Below are 16,823 nucleotides of genomic sequence, written 5' to 3'. Positions count from 1 at the left end.
ATGCCTTCGCGGGGGGCGGTCTCGGGGTCCTTGAATCCGTTGAGTTGCCTCATTAGATTCAGGACCTGCCAGAAGGCATGCTCCGACTCGTGCTGCTCTCCTCCTTGAGGCCTGGCAGCAAGGTCTCCTGTCCCCATTAGCTCTACTTGGGGAGATACATGGACGTTCTCCTGGGGTCTCGATAGCTCTGGTCGAATCCGGGTAGAAGACTTAGGAGCAATCTTCGAGTCCTTAGGCTCCCTCCTGGGAGGGATACAGGACTCAAGCAAAGAAGTCTGGGGGCTCCTCTCCACGCGAGACTATTCTCTTCCTTGAGGTGGGGTTCCTCCCATTGGTGCCGTGGGAGAACGCCTCACCTCGCTGGATTCTCCTGAGGACGGAAAGGCTTCGTCCACAGGGGAAGGAGAAAGTGTCTGCGAGGGGGAGGGGGCCTTCCTGACGGACTTCTTGGGAGCCAACTTCACACTAGGAGAAGTTACCACGAAGTTTACTCATCTCCTTCTCTTCAGCGGGGACGCGGGTGTCGTTGGTTTCAGTCCCAGATCAGCGAGGGCCGGCTACATAGCCTGCACGACCGCTTTGATCAGGGACCCGAACCAAGGCTGGCGGCCAACCGACGCAGTGTCAGCAACACCCGCTGGAGGGAAGGGGATCGGCTGATCCTTAGGAGTGGATACCACGGGGCCTGCCTGAAAAGAAGAATGTTGCGTGGACCTCTCTGAAGATTCTTCCTGCTCCTGGACGAGCACAGCTCTGCGCTTGCGGGGTGGAGATCGCGAGGACGAGGATCTGGAAGCACGCGTCCCCGAAGACTCACACGGTTGGGCGCGCTGCAAGACCCGGTGGGAATCGCTGGCGAGGTCGCACTGGCGCTCGCGCGATGGTAGAACCGCTGGTTCGCGCGCGGGCGAACGTTGGCACGCGTGGGCGCACAGGCGAGTGCTGGCGATCAGGAGAACAACGGCGCGTCGGCGAGCAATGGCGCATAGTGCGAACAGGCGATCGACTACACACAGGCGAGTTTGCGAGTGGGCGTGTCGGAGACCTGTGGCGATCTGGCGCGTAGGAGATCGTTGGCGCGCTCAGAAGGAACCAACTGGGGCGCAGGACCAGAGGGCGAGGATGTGCGCAAAGGAGAACGCTCGTGGGCGGGCTCAGGAGACATCTCGTGGGCGCGCCACGCAGGAACTCGGGCTGTCTTAGAAATGCGCACAGGAGAGAGCGCACAATGCGTAGACGAACGTCGGCGAGGAGGCAGAGGGACAATGTCCCTGCCTGCGCCCAGATCCGGAGATCGCGGGCGCGCATCAGGAACAGGGTGCGCCGTTGTGCGCTGACGAGCAGATCGTGGACGCTCAGGAGACCGAGGGAGCGCGTTGCGCACAGCAGGAACAGAAGTGCGCTGGCGAGCTGGAGAAAGCTGGCGCACAGGAGGTCTCTGAAGCACAGGAGAGCGCTGGCGAGCAGGAGATCTACGGCAAGACTCAGCAGGAGATCGCCTGGGCGCTGCTAGTCCAGAGGAACCTGTGAGCGCCTGTGCGCTAACTAAGGAACCTCTTGGACTGCACGCGCGCGCAGGTAAGACCTGGCGCTTGAGGGACTCACCCACATTGTGGGATAAGTCCTCTTGCCCCGAAGGGACCGGTGCCCGTTGGACAACGGGGTGCGTGGGCACCCACTGCGCATCAGCGTTCAGGAACAGAGATGGAAGACTGGAAGGTCTGGCAGACGTCGGAGATCGCGAACGATCTGCAGAGATGTCCAAGGAACATGTCTGCTCTCGACATGGAGGATCCTCTGTGGGGGAAGTCGAAGGCGAAGATCCGAAGAGGCGCCTCCTAACTCCCTTGTAAGGAGAAGGAAGGACTCTACGGCGAAGAGGAGTCCGAGCCTTAGGGCGAAAACGACCTCGAGGCACAGCAACACCATCGTCTGTCCTCCGAAGAGGAGTCTCTGTCAGTGCACTCCCCCGAGGGAGAGAGTCGCCCGCAGGAAAGACCCCGTTGGACCCAGCTCCTCCCTCGAAGGATGTTCGGAGGGGGGAACTGAGCCTTCAGCAACAAACGCAACCGCAGCAGGGGTTTGACCTGACCCGTCGGAAGCCTCTGCCATAACAACGTCAACAATAGACAGATGATCTACCTCTGCTATTACCGGCGACTGTTTGACAGCTGCACCCAACTGGATCAGGTCAAACAGGGCTTCCTTGGAGGGGGAGCCCTTAAGCCCCAAGGAAGCCCAAAGCTGTAAGAGATCATCGTTAGTAACATGGTCATCAACAGGATCAATGCCCTCCCCCGGAGTAGGAGGGGGAACTGCCTCGCTATGGGAGGCAACGCCCACTCCCGAACCCCGAGATTGGGAAACAAAAGAAGGGCCTGCGCTACCACTCGCGAGAGACCGATCGAGTGGGAGCTTCGGAGGAGGTGCGGCCGGCGGAAGAAGAGTCCTTGGAGAACGGTCACGCTTAGGCTTCTTCTTACGCCGCCGGGCAAACCTCTCCCACTGGGAGGTAGGCCACTCCTTGCACTCTCTACAGGTATTATCCCTTTCACACCGTTAACCTCGACACTGCGGGCATAAGGAGTGAGGGTCCGTCTCGACCGCCGACATAAACGTTCCACAAGGGAGATCGGGGAGTTCAGGGCACTTCCGCATGATGGGAAGGAAGGATGAGGCCAACTTCAAGCACACAAGCTGAAAGAAAAAGCAAAACAAAATTAAGGCTGTCAATAATGCGAGGGCGAAGCAGAGACGTCTGCACATCGCCCGAGCCAAAAGTGAAGTGAAGCAGTTCACCGGTGTGTGAGGGGAGGAGGGGTAGCTAGCTACCACTCCCCTACCCCCTTGCTAACTAGCGCGGGGGTAATTAACCCTCGTTAAAATTCTAATGGCTCGTCATTTCAGCTACGCCGAAAGTAAACCCCATGTAAATAGCGTGGTTTGTCTTTCGGTTACGGAACAAATATCTCGCTTAGTGCGAGTGCCACCAAATTATCTTCTTCCAAAATACGGCATTTCTTGGGTTGTTTACACAGTGCTATACTTTTGACGGCCAACCCTCATAACCAACTTGACTGAAATCATTTCCACTACGCAGCTGCTGCAGCTAACATACGGACAGGCAGGAAGGTTGGCAAAAGAAGGGAAGGCTACAGACACCGCCAAAAACTTTGGTAGATAATAATATAGCAAAATATACCGTACAGTAATAGTATGTACCCCATTCGTTTTGTTCGTTAACACAAGTGACGGATGGTGGACCCGTCAGCTACGTCAGATGTCATTTCAGAACTGATCCTAGCAGAAGAGATGAAAAAGAAGTTTTAACCCCATATATATTATATGGATACAAATATACAAAAGCCCCAAAAAGCTGCTAATATATTACTTTAGTAATTCTTGATTGTACTTCAGCCCATCCTGGTGAATAGGTCCACATCCACTTACATTCTTGACAGTTTTGAAGACTTTGCCAATTTCTGACAGTTCACTTATGATATTGACAAAAAAAGAGGAACTTTAGCAACCAATGCTGTGGTTCATACTACTGTATTGGTCTTCTATTTCTTAAATAATTTTTCTTTCATCTTTCTAATCGCTCTACAATTTCGCTTAGAATTTTGTTTTCTAACATCTTAAAACTTTAAATGTTTATTAAAATTCATGTTCTTTGATTTTTCTCATTTCACAATTCTTTATAAGGGAACAACAAATTCTATCAGCGTACTACCCAAGACATGTGAATGGAATGGGGCAGCAAGGGCACTAAAAATAAACTAAAACATACTATACTTCCATAGTGTTGTATGCAGTAAATTTACTAATTTCGCATAAAAAACCATAATATGCCGAATAAGCTACATAGGGGGGTTGCACATAAGGACAACCTTGAACATTTCGTTTGGCCTTAACAGCAACTCGTTTTTACGTTGAAATCAACCTACATTTTAGCAGTCAAGTTTTCAACTGTTACAAGAACTTTTCCACTACCTTCGCTGATCTTTCTTTAAATTTCATTTTCTATCCGGGAAAAGAGATTACACACTTTCAACAGATAATTGTTCTAGAAAAAATCAAATTGTCTTTTTTACATACCATTGACATATATTCACATTTCAAATTTCCCTTTTTTGATTCCAATATAATTAAAAAGACTAGATCTAACAATAAATTAGCTGTAGCTTACCTTGTCTCGAATTAGTAACTTAACAGGTGGTACACTGCTGTTCTCATCCTTGTTCTTTTCCAATCCCTCCAAAATTTGGATCTGAAAAAAAAAAAGAATAAAATTATCGAATTTAACATCCTTAGTATAGCAAATAAGAAAATTTTACTTTTAAGCAATTTATATTTGATCCTTCTTCCTTGATCATCTGTTAACAAACACTTTATGAGCAGTAAGTTTACCATACACCATATACCCTATATTAAAACAAAAGTAAATTACCTTACATATAAGAAAACGTCTCTTGGCCAAACCAAGGACGTTCATACACTAAAAACTCCAGAAATTTCCTATGTAAACTTCACGTATTAAATTTACTAACAATAAGCTAACCAATACATGAAGTACTGTAGTTGATTTATTAATGCAGTCAAAACTAACATCATGCTGGTGGGTTATACAATTGCTTCAGTTCCAATATAACATTTTTTTTTTACACAGCACTCCTGAAACGTGTAAAATAAGAAATGAATAAAAAAAAAATATAATAGAGAACACTCACCTTTTTCTTACTTGCCAAGAAGTATACTGCTTTCTCACAGCACACCATAATGGTGTCTGTGAGTTCATAACCAAAAAGCCAGGTCTGAGTTGCAGTTGATTTTGAATAGATAACTTCTTGATCAGCGCCAACAACTGAAACAAGTGCATCCGCTTTGCTCAGTCCATCATCTTTCCCATTTTCTGCATTCTGTTCCAATAAAAATAAAACAAATTGTAAATATATATAAAGAATACAAAATGAATGTATTGAATGAAGCTCATCTATATAAATAATACTGGGTCTCCCCTTCTTATAAGTAACTAGAGGGGCTCTCAGTAGAGCCCAGACCTCCGTCGCGGCTGCTTATTTCTCAACCTTGACCTTAACATGTATCAATTGGCGTGGATTTTCATACACGCGAATGTGAACCAAGTTTGAAGTCTGTGACAACGATGTCCAAACTTATGGCTGACTACATGAATTGGACACTTTGCTTGACCGTGACCTTCCAAAATGTAATCTTTTCCAGCTTTGAACATATCAGGTAATCACTGCAAGTTTCATTACTCTACGATTAAAATTATGGCCAGGAAGCTGTTCATAAACAAACAACCACACAATCAGGGAGAAAAACAAACTTCTTCCAACTTCGTTAGCGGAGGTAACAAATACCCTTTATGTGTGATCTCGATTGTTGAGAGATCTATGACTAGGGTACATGTCGTGACTAATCCATCACAAAAGCGAGATATTCCTGCACTAGTAAATTACATAATCTGATACAAATATGCTTCCTCACTTATATCTATCATTGGATTGACAGGATACATCGGCAAATAGTAATGGTCCTATACAATGGCATTCCTATAAGTCTGGTCCGAGAAATATTAAATACAATTGTTGCAATCATAACAAAGGCCCTTTAAATAGTTACATATGCCAAAAAAAAGTACCGTTTATTTATGTGTGATAAGTGTTTACAAAGGTTAGCCTCCAGCAAAGGTAAATCAACTGAAAACAATTAAAGCTGAGAGACTGGGAAAAGGAAGTTAGAGAGAAATCACCTATTAGAAATCACAAATTTTTAAGTAATTTGTATTTTTCCTAACATACTTACCTAGAACTACCTTCTTAGGAGTTACTGGCAAACTCTACCAAACCGACCAGCTTTTTGTATAGTTTATCTCCCTCTTCTCGTTTTCTACAGGGTCAACCTCTGGCAGTGTGGTACATGCCCGAGGCGACCCCGGGGTCAGGCAGCGTGATACCTCAGGTCGACTCTCCAGTCAGTTTCGTTGGAATAGGTATTACTAGATCCTGCAGGTTCTCAGGGAAGGATGGGAGGGCCATAACCCGAAGGTAGTTCTAGGTTAGTATGTTAGGAAAAATACAAATTACTTAAAAATTTGTGATTTGTTCCGACACGGTTACTTACCTAGAGCTACCTTCTTAGGAGACTTACACTTTAGGAGGTGGGACTGTCCTGCAGGAATCAGGATTCGATGGGGAGGTACGCGAGAGAGGGAACCTCTAAGGAGGTCTTGATTCTAAGACCACTTGAAAACTGCACGAAAAGTAGGGGAAAACTATCCAAAAAACTCACTTAGTGTCTAAATGTCTTACCTTTTTCAAAACCAATTTCTTGAAGGTTATACCTTTCCGTGATTAAGGTCTTCTCCTCATCTTCCTGGCCCGTTCGATCCGGGAAAGAAAGGAAAAAGTGGAAAGGGGGGGGGGGGGTAAGGTTAAGGAAGGAACTAGTGTCTCTTGGCATTAACACCCCCGGTTACACTGTGGCTATGACCTTAGATCTCTTGAAGGGCCGACACGACTGGGCCAATAGAAAACTTCTCCAAGGATTTTCTCGTACAATCTTTTAGATAATGTTCCGTTAAGGTGGACTGTCTAGACCAGGTCCCAGCTTTCAGGATCTTACCCACAACCATGTTCTTCTCGAAAGCCAGAGAGGTGCTCAGAGCCCTGATATCATGAGGTCTCGGTTTTCCCGGTAGAGGGGTCCCAGAAGCCTCGTAGGTTCTCTTTATCACTTGTCTCAGCCAAAAAGAGATGGAATTTTTCGAGACTGGTTTCTTCACCCGTCCTGTTGAGATGAATAAATTTTTGATGAGGGCAGCAATCTTCAGTCCTCTCAAGGTATTTTCTTATAGTTCGTACGGGACATAAGAGGAGATCCTTAGGGTTGTCGGATCGAGGGATGGCTGGCACCGAAAAACCCTCGAACCGAGGATCCCAACACGCTGGGTTCTGCGTTTTCGCCGCAAAACTAGGGACGAACCTAAAGACATCTTCCCTCCACCCTTTGGAGTGTGAGACCTCGTAAGAGAGGCCGTGTAACTCGCTAACTCTTTTCGCCGAGGCCAGGGCTAAAAGAAAAGCTGTTTTAAGGGTGAGTTCTCTGTCTAAAATGTTCCTGAGAGGTTCGAAGGGCGGTTCTGACAGAACTTTGAGGACTCTTGCCAAGTCCCACTGCGGAACCCGTACCTCCTGGGGGGGACATGATTGCTCAAAACTACGGATGAGCATCGAGATGTGCCTCGAGGCTCCCAAGTCAATGCCTCTAAGGAGGAAGACTTGACCTAGGGCTGCTCGAACTCCTTTGATGGCCGGGATGGACGAACCCACGTCGTCTCTCAGGTACACCAGAAAGTCTGCAATGTCCTGGATCGACGCCCCTAAGGGCCTAATGTTTTTGGATGCACACCACTTCAGGAAGACTGCCCACTTCGCCTGGTAGACAACTGCCGAGGAACGCTGTAGATACCCAGACATCCTTGTCGCGGTTCTCGATGAGTATCCTTCTTTCTTCAGGAGCTTCTCGATAACCTCCACGCGTGAAGGCGGTGGGATCGAGGGTTTTCGTGCCACCTGTGAAAGTGAGGTTGTCGCAGGAGGTCTGGCCTGTCCGGAAGTGGCCAAGGAGGACGAAGAGCTAATTCCTTTAGGTCTGCGAACCAGTCTCTCTCCGGCCACCAGGGCGCTACTAAAGTCATCGACAGGTTGGACGACCTTCTCACTCTGTTCAGCACTTGCCTGATCAAACTGAAGGGAGGAAAGGCGTACACATCGAGACCGTCCCAGGGATGTTGGAAGGCGTCCTCGAACGCTGCTGACGGATCTGGGATTGGAGAACAGAACACTGGGAGTTGGGCATTTAGACGTGTGGCGAACAAGTCTATCACTGGGGAGCCCCACAGTAGGATGACTGCTCGAGCTACCTCCGGGTGTAGGGTCCACTCCGGACCTATCACCTGACCCGCCCTGCTGAGGCTGTCAGCCATCACGTTCCTCTTTCCTGGAATGAGCCTTGCCGTCAGTTCCAACCATTCTTCTGTGGCCCACTCCAACAGTTCCGTGGCTAGGGCGCAGAGGACCTTTGACTTCATGCCTCCCTGCTTCTTTACATACGCCACTACTGTGGCGTTGTTGCACATTAACGTCACAGTGTTCCCTCGCAGTAAGTGTACGAACTGTCGACACGCCCTTAGAACTGCTATCATCTCCAGGATGTTTATATGGAGAGACGCCTCTTCGCTGGACCACAGCCCTTTTGCTGATTTTTCCAGCAGGTGCGCTCCCCAGCCCTCCTTCGATGCGTCCGTGAACAACAGCATCTCCAGGGGGTCGGAGGCGAAGGGCATTCCCTTCTCCGTGTTTGACCTGATGCTCCACCAAAGAAGGGTCTCTCTCGTCTTCGGGAGAACTGGCAATACTTTGTGGGGTTCCTTGCCTTGAACCCACGACTCCTTTAGATTCCACTGTACCGGGCGGAGCCTGAGTCTCCCTTGCGGTACTAATTTTTCCAGGGAAACCAGGTGACCCAGTAACTACTGCCAGTCCTTGGCCCTCCTGGGTTGTCCCGTCAGGAAGGGTTGAAGGATACGTTCCAGGTTGGCCAACCTTTCTTCTGAGGAAAAGGCCCTTACTAACTGGGTGTCCAGGACCATCCCCAAGTAAGTCATCCTGGTGCTGGGGACTAGCTGGGACTTCCCTAGGTTGACTGTGATCCCTAACACCTTGCAGAGGTCGAGCAACATAATGCCTTGCTCCTTCAGTTGTTCCCTTGAGGCAGAAAGCAGCAACCAGTCGTCCAGGTACCTGAGTAGTCGAATTCCTTTCTCGTGTGCCCACGGCGAGATCGAGGCGAACACTTTCGTGAACACTTGCGGGGCCGTCGAGAGGCCGAAGCACACGGTCTTGAACTGCAGGACCCTGGACTCCCACTTGATCCTGAGGAACTTCCTGCTGGAGGGGTGTACAGGGATTTGAAAGTAGGCATCCTTGAGGTCGAGAGACATGAGGAAATCCCCCTCCCTCAAGGCTGCGATCACTGTCTTGGGGGTATCCATCTTGAATTCCGTCTTTGAGACGAACTTGTTGAGGGCTGAGAGATCTATGACTGGCCTCCACCCCCCTGTCGATTTTCCCACAAGGAAGAGCCTGCTGAAGAAACCCGGGCCGGGGTTCTCCACTGTCTCCAAAGCTCCCTTGTTGATCATGGTCGCTACTTCCTCTTGTAGCGCCAACCTCTTCAAAGGGTCCTTTGGAACCAGCCAATCGGCCTTCTGGGCTGGGATGAGAGGGGGAGGCTCTTCCAGGAACGGGAGTCTGTAGCCCTCCTTCAGGACCATCACCGTCCAGGGATCCGCACCAAGATCCCGCCATGCTTGCCAAAAATGTCTGAGGCATCCCCCTACTAGGGACTCCTGCGGGAGTAGGGGGCCTCTCCTCCTACCTTCTCCTGGAGGAGCGGCCAGATCTACCTCTCCTAGCGTTACCATAGGAGGGTCTGTAGGCTGACTGAGGGCCTGCCGTGGTCCTACGGGTGGGCTGTTGCGAGGCTTGAAGCCAAGGGGCTGAAGGAAGTTCTCTTCTGGGAAGCAAGGGTGTGGTCTGTGAGGAGTGAGCTACGCCCGTTGGAGCTCTCCTAAACGTGGTCTTCCTCATAGGCGGGGGCCTAGGATCCGTCTCTCTCACTTTCCTCACCTTCTCCATAGTATCCTCTACCAACTTGATGGGGAAAATGTCATACCCCCACACGGAGGAATTTCTCAGTCTCCTTGCTTCCCTGTCAGGCAGCTTCCGCATTAGTTTGCTCAAAACAGTATCTCTTTTTCTCAGGACCCAGTTCGAAGCTACCGACAGAGACTGGAACGATAAGATTTAAAAGCCTTGCCCCCAGAACTAAGAAGGTCCCGCACCATGGCCTGATTTTCTGGAAGGGAGAGGTCGTGTGATGCCTGAAACCCCACCAAAGCGCACGACCACCAATCCAACCAGGAGGACACATAGACCAGGTCCTGAGCCATGTCCTCCATCATAGATGCTTCCGTCGGAGAAAAGCACACGGGGGCCGTGGATGCCGTCTTCTGAGGTTCCCTGGTTCAGCGCGGACACCGCTACTTCCACCGCACGGGGACCGCTGCGATGCCCTTCGGGAACGTAAAAACGTTTCTGGGATTTTAGGCCCGGCAGAAGTTTGGAGGAACTCTGGCTTCTGGGGGCCTCTGCTAGTCCTGCCAAGTATCCATCGATCTGTTCCATCCCCAGCTTTACGTCTTGAGCGAGAGGGAGAGACAGGGATGGCTTTTGTTGTACCGGACTGTCGATCATCCTGGACATTCCGGAAAGTACTGCCTTTGCAGCTGAGGGCTTGGGCTCATCCAACCGGTGGTGTCTTCGGATGAGGGCCAGTACCTTACGGTAGGAGATGTCGTCCGTCGAGCACTCCCCTCCTTCCACCAGGTCTTCCGTCACCAGTTCCTCCGTACGGGGGTAAGCCGTGACGGTGGGAAAACAACGCCCAACGGGCCTGCCAGAGGTACGGGCTGCCCCGTGGGGATGAAGGCATCCGTCATGGGAGTACCAATGTCCTCCGAGCCTGCCAGTGGTATGGTCTGCCCCGTGGATACAAAGGCATCCGTCATGGGAGTACCTTGTTCCACGGGGAGCTCCGTGGATGGGAGATCCATGCGGACCGACGGGCGCCCTTGGTGCTTAAGGAAGGCCTCCAAGGTGCCCGTGGCCGACGCTAAGCCTTCCTTCATACTCCTTATATCCTTCCTAAGGGAAGAAGGGGCGGAGGCTACTGTAGGGTTAAACAATTCACGGGGGTCTCGGTTCAAGCCCTCCCGCCGGGCGGCTAGGTCGAAGGAGGAGCTAGGAGGGTGACACAACGAAGGCAAGGCTCTAGGGAGCCACCCGGAAGCGGCCGCGGCTGTGGAAAACCTAAACAGCTCGCTCCGGGGTACTGTGACATTCACCCAGTCCTTTGACCTACTCCTCTTCGTTTTTTTCTTAGAGGACTTCGACCGTTTCCTACCATGCCTCGAGCGGGTACGAGACTTTTTCTTCCTTAGGGATCTCTCCCTCTTCCTTTTGATCAGGTTCCTGTCTTCATCCTCTGTTGACGAAGAAGACGAAGAGTCCGATGACGACGAGGAGGGAGCTCTCCGACCGGCCGACACGTCCAAGACCGTGGGGGGAAAATCACGTCGTTTCTCAGGTGCGGGCGGTTGCAGAAACACGGGGGGTAACGTAGCCAAGGGAGCCGGAGGGGTCCCCGCGAGTCCTTTACAGAGCCACTGATCTACCTCCTCTCTAACGGGACACCTGAAGGGAGTCCTAGGTTTCACCCACGTGACGGGGTCCGAAGACGTCGAACTACCTTTCTCTGTGTCTCCCCCGGCGGTCGAAGCAATCTAAACACGCCACGAGGCAGGGGAAGTATCGGCACTCGGGCTACCCCACATAGGATCTTCCGAGGCGACGGGACCTGCGGGCACCAGGCCCTTGCCTCCTACCCACACTTCTGCACTCCACTCAGGCCCCACACTGGACACATCCCCCACAGAAAAATCAGACTCTTGGGGAAGGGCAATTGGTCTCTTCCCCGCAACGGACTTACCTCGTCCCCTACGCTGGGTAGGGGAGGAAGAGCGGGCGGTACGGTCTGCCGAGTCGTCTGGCGAACCTGCTGGCGAAGAAATGCTTGAATCATTAGGCATCTTCTTAGTTGCCTTCTTCTTCTTCGTCCCGAAGCGCACCCACTGGATCTCAGTCCAATCAGCACATTCCGGGCACGTAGAGGTAGGGGAACACGCTTTCCCCCTACACGTAGAACACAGGGAGTGGGGATCAACCTCAGGCTTCGAGAGGAAAGCCCCGCAAGACTTCTCAGCCACAGGCCCAGGGCAACGACGAGGATGCTCCATAACACAATGCTAACACACCAAGAGACACAAGGATGAACGGGAAAGTGAAATGAAAACACGTGGGCAACACGCGGTAAGCACAAAGGATCGGGGGACACGAGGGTCGCACAGGTAAGAGAGAGCGCGGCGAGATGTATATCACGTCGCGACCAGAAACTTACTGGAGAGTCGACCTGAGATAGCACGCTGCCTGACCCCGGGGTCGCCTCGGGCATGTACGACACTGCCAGAGGTTGACCCCGTAGAAAACGAGAAGAGGGAGATAAACTATACAAAAAGCTGGTTGGTTAGGTAGAGTTAGCCAGTAACTCCTAAGAAGGTAGTTATAGGTAAGTAACCGTGTTGGAACAAACAAGCTTTACTCAACAAAGGGACTTGGTAGTCTCAGTGAAATGTGGTATACTTTCGACAGAAATCCAACACACAATACAAACCTTTGTTCTTTTGGCACTGTTCAAATTGTCGAATAATGTAAGTACAGCAATACTTGCTTATATTGACATACATTTTATTGGGTATTTTTGTAGTGAATTACATGGCAATGTAACCTAGGAAAAAACTACTGTTTCTTATAGAAAAAATTACGATCTCTTCAAAAATGACACTCGTTTCCGTCGCAAATGAATAGTTTCAGAAATATATATACATCTATATCCTACGATAATGGGGGACCCCCAGTGGGAACTCGGGGTTTTGGGTGGGGAAAACATACTGGGGAAACGAAATATAATTGTTTTCCTAGAGTAAATAACGTGAATTAAGCGAATTTGATGTTCATTTCAATCGGAAACAAACAGATCAACCAATTCGGATAACTTTGAGATGCACGGTGTCACTTCTCTTTCGAACGAACGATAACATTAGCAACGTTACCAATAATACACAGTGTTACCAACGTTGACGTATGGTACACAGAGTTACCAACGGCACGTTGACATTACTAAAGATAGTAATGATAGATATTTCCATATATTAAATAATTTCTCCATATAAGATTTACTCAATATATAAAAAGTACAAAAAGGGCACAGAACATAACAAACCCAGCTAACCTAGCCTAGTAGTATGACAGGTCACAAAATAACATTTGATCTACATCGGACGTTGGCAGCACTGGTTACTGTATTTTTTCATGACACAATCTTTGTAACGGCGCCTCCAAAGTTTATCCAGATATACTGTTTTGTATTTTCCTCCGGTTATTATAATTTCAAGAAGGTAGTGTATAGAGGAAAGGCTTGTTTTACGATTATATATCGATTCCCCACCCAAAACCCCGAGTTCCCACTGGGGGTCCCCCATTATTGTAGGATATAGATGTATATATATTTCTGAAACTATTAATTTGCGACGGGAACGAGTGTCATTTTCGAAGAGAGCGTAATTTTTTCTAAAAGAAACAGTAGTTTTTTTCCTAGGTTACATTGCCATGTAATTCACTACGATGAAACCTTTTATTGACCCGAGTGATTTAGATAATCAAAATGCCAAAATACCTCCATGTACTGCTTGTCAGAACATAGGAGCAGCGGACAAAGTTAAATTGCAAGCAAAGCAAGCCACAGCCGGGCAATAGCCAATTGAATTAAATAAAATAGATAACTAAATTAACGCAAAAATACACGTCCACGCAGCTGGCGTTTTTGCCACACCCATGTACAATCTGCCAGACCGGAAGAGCAATAAAATAATGTTAAATCCTAAACAAAGCAAGCCACAACCAGGCAAAACCAGTTAAATTGGGTGATAAATTAAATAATTTAAATAATGCCAAAACACTAGCCTATGCAGGTGGGATGCACATCACAACCATCCACCAAAGCCACAGATGAGTGAAACCTAAATTAATTAAGTGATCAATTACATAATTAAAATATTAAATCTACAGACAAATATACAAGTAAATACGCTTCATTAACCCTTTCACCCCCAAAGGACGTACCGGTACGTTCTTGCAAAACACTGTTAATCAGATATTTTTATATATTTTTGATAATTTTATGAGAAACTTCAGGCATTTTCCAAAAGAATGAGACCAACTTGACCTCTCTATGACAAAAATTAAGCTTTTTAGAGCAATTTAAACAAATTATATAGCAAAATGTGCTCGAAATTTGACCTTATGGTGGGGGTAAAAGGGTTAAGTAAGGGTTTTGCAGTATGACGGCCACAACTACAAAAGGTTAGACAATGGGAAGGAAATTCTCATTTTCTTTGCATGCAGGCAACATTGGCCGTAGTTATATAGGCTATGAAACAGGCTGTTTGAGGGGGGGGGTGTATAATGCCAGCCATGGCAGGTAACTCATTTTCAACCCCATCACTACGAATGGTGCAGTCTAACTGTCTGAGGGAGTTCGCAGGGGGGGGGGGGGGCGTTAGTCCCTTACGTTAAGCAAGTAGGTAAGGACAAGGCTCGTAGGTTTGATAAAATGGGAAAGTTAAGTTAGGTGGTGTTCTAACACAAGGAGATCCTGTCCGTTGTTAAACAAAGGCTCCGAGATTAATTCAGGAATCCAAGATAATTTCGGGGTTTTTTTATGAGTTAGGTTGGGATAGGCTACGCTAGGTCAAGGCAAGTCAAGTCGGGACATTTTTCAAAATTCCACTGAGAAAAGCCAAATAGAACACAAGTATCCTTTCATTATGCAGTTGACCTGGCAGGATACGTATTTACCTTTGCACAGTTCAGTTATTACGTTCAGTGAATAAGAAGACATCCTAGGTCAAAATGTATCCTACCCTCGTCTAGTTAAGGCCTACCCGGTACATGCTTACAAATTTTCACATTGTATGGTAAGTAGTAATGCAAATAAAGAGCCTATACATACCTAAATATATAATACATTCCAACCAAATAGGTTCAGAGGCCATTTTTAAACGACGAATATAAATACATCCCCTCAACAAATTCACTTTAATCAAACAATGCAACTACCTGTGCTACAGCTCCAATTTACAAGACTAATGTTGCGGCAATTTACTTCGTTATAAATGATCCTTTGTACCATATTTACCTTCCATGCAGTGTACACCTTGTTCATCCTCCTGAAGAAGGCATCTTTGTCTATGTTTATAGACATGGTGCCTTAATTACAGGACGACAAGTGGGGGGAAAATGTCACTACAGAGATTTTATACCGGGAAATGGCGGGAGAAAAACAACCACAACAACAATGTTGAGCGCGTAATGTAAAGGAAGATCGTGATGCGCACGCCCTGGATATCTTCTTTCTTTTTTAACTATGTCCCAATTTTTTGAGAAGATATATAATGATTTACAATATGAAAGAAAAGCCAGATAACATAGAGGGAATCAAAGTAGTAGAAAGTTTGGCATACTTAGGAATAAAGCTAGACAATAGTAGGAATATATTTAAAACTCAGAAAAGGGTAATGATAGAAAAGGCACAAAAATTAGCCAATCTAACATATTCAGTTATAGAGAAAAGTTGCAATAAAGTGATGATAGGAAAAACGTTCTGGAAAAGTATTGCTTTACCATCTATTTTGTATGGAACAAATGTTATAAATCTAACAGAAACTGAAATAGAGAAACTACAAAGAATAGAGAATGGGGTATATAGGAAGATTTTAGGTGCCACTAAAAGCACAGCTAATACTGCTCTAAGAGGGGAGATAGGTGCATCTTCTATGAAAGCAAGGGTGATGGATGGGAAGCTGCAGTACTTGAATCGTACCCTGAATGGAAAGAAGGAAATACTGAAAATAATTATCCAGGATATTCAAGAAAAAGAAGGAAGATGGTGGAAACAACCTGTAAAGTATTTGGAAGAATTAAGTTTAGGTATAAGACAAATAAGAAGAATGAACAAGGCAGAAATAAAAACGGAAAACAGAAAGTGGGATACTGAAAAGTGGAAAGAAGAAATAGAAAGTAAAGTGAGCCTAGAAATATATAGAACGTGGAAGAAAGAAATTAAAGAAGAGTTAATTTATGACAATACATTTGCTTCAGTGATATTTTTTAGAGCAAGAACTAATACGTTAAAACTAAATATTGTAAATAGACACAATGGAGGGAATGTAAACTGTAATTTTTGTGAAAATGAGGAGGAAGATTTGATACATTTTTTGTTATTTTGCCAGGAATATAGAAAAGAAAGGAATAAAGTAATTGAGCTACAACAACCATTCGAGGAAGACCCAAAGAAAATAGTAGGATTATTTTTATTTAGTGAAACAAATATAGAAAAGAAAAAAGAAGTATTAAACGTAATGTGGAAGAAAAGACAAAACAGTACAAGAAGATAAGCGTTAGAGACGCCGTTGTAAAAGCTATGCCTCACCCCTGAACCTGAACCTGAACCTGAACCTGAACCTTTGAGAAAATATTAAATTTTGGGATTACCGTTGTTCAATTTTCGAATATGTGATATCAATCTTTTGATGCATTTCATAATATTAAAGCGAGTACTATGATTTATCTTTCATCAACATTATTGGATTTGTAAATACAGAAAACGGTGTCTTTTTTTTTTTCTTAAAAAGTATCAAATTTTATTATTATCGTTGTTAAATTTTCGAATATATGATATCAATATTTTCTTATATTTCATAATTTTAAGGTAAGTACTATGATTTATCTTGTCAACAACATTATTGGATTTGTGAATACAGAAGATTACTGTATTTTTTTTTTCTTAGAAAATATTAGATTTCATTACTATCGTTCGATTAAATTTTCGAATCTATTATATAAACATTTTTGAATATTTCCTATTATCAAAGAAAGTACCTTGATTTATGTTTCATCAATAACATTATTTCATTTGTAAATAGGGAAATCAGCGGAAGTTAACAGTCGTATGAAGAAGAAAAGAAGATAATAGGAAACGTGCTGTTCAAGAAAGAAGGA

General features: G+C 46.5%; 1 protein-coding gene across 4 annotated transcripts in view; it reads right to left on the bottom strand.

Annotated features, from left to right (window-relative positions):
- The window catches only part of dre4 (SPT16 homolog, facilitates chromatin remodeling subunit dre4), a 54,674-nt gene extending 39,534 nt beyond the window's left edge, over positions 1–15,140 (bottom strand). For 2 of the 4 annotated variants that reach the window (XM_068361304.1, XM_068361305.1), the window contains exons 1-3: positions 14,962–15,140; positions 4,731–4,919; positions 4,190–4,270 (exon numbers count right to left, since the gene is read on the bottom strand). In XM_068361304.1, the coding sequence (XP_068217405.1) occupies positions 4,190–4,270; positions 4,731–4,919; positions 14,962–15,027 (336 nt within the window). In that variant the 5' untranslated portion in view covers positions 15,028–15,140. The remainder of the gene's footprint in view (positions 1–4,189; positions 4,271–4,730; positions 4,920–14,961) is intronic. The other 2 variants (XM_068361306.1, XM_068361307.1) reach the window with 1 other exon arrangement.
- Positions 15,141–16,823: the final 1,683 nt, after the last annotated feature.

Source organism: Palaemon carinicauda, chromosome 37 (assembly GCF_036898095.1).
Source record: "Palaemon carinicauda isolate YSFRI2023 chromosome 37, ASM3689809v2, whole genome shotgun sequence".
Taxonomy (NCBI): Eukaryota; Metazoa; Arthropoda; class Malacostraca; order Decapoda; family Palaemonidae; genus Palaemon; species Palaemon carinicauda.
The sequence above is the reverse complement of the archived record's forward strand: the minus strand, read 5'-3'. Positions and strand labels throughout refer to the sequence as shown.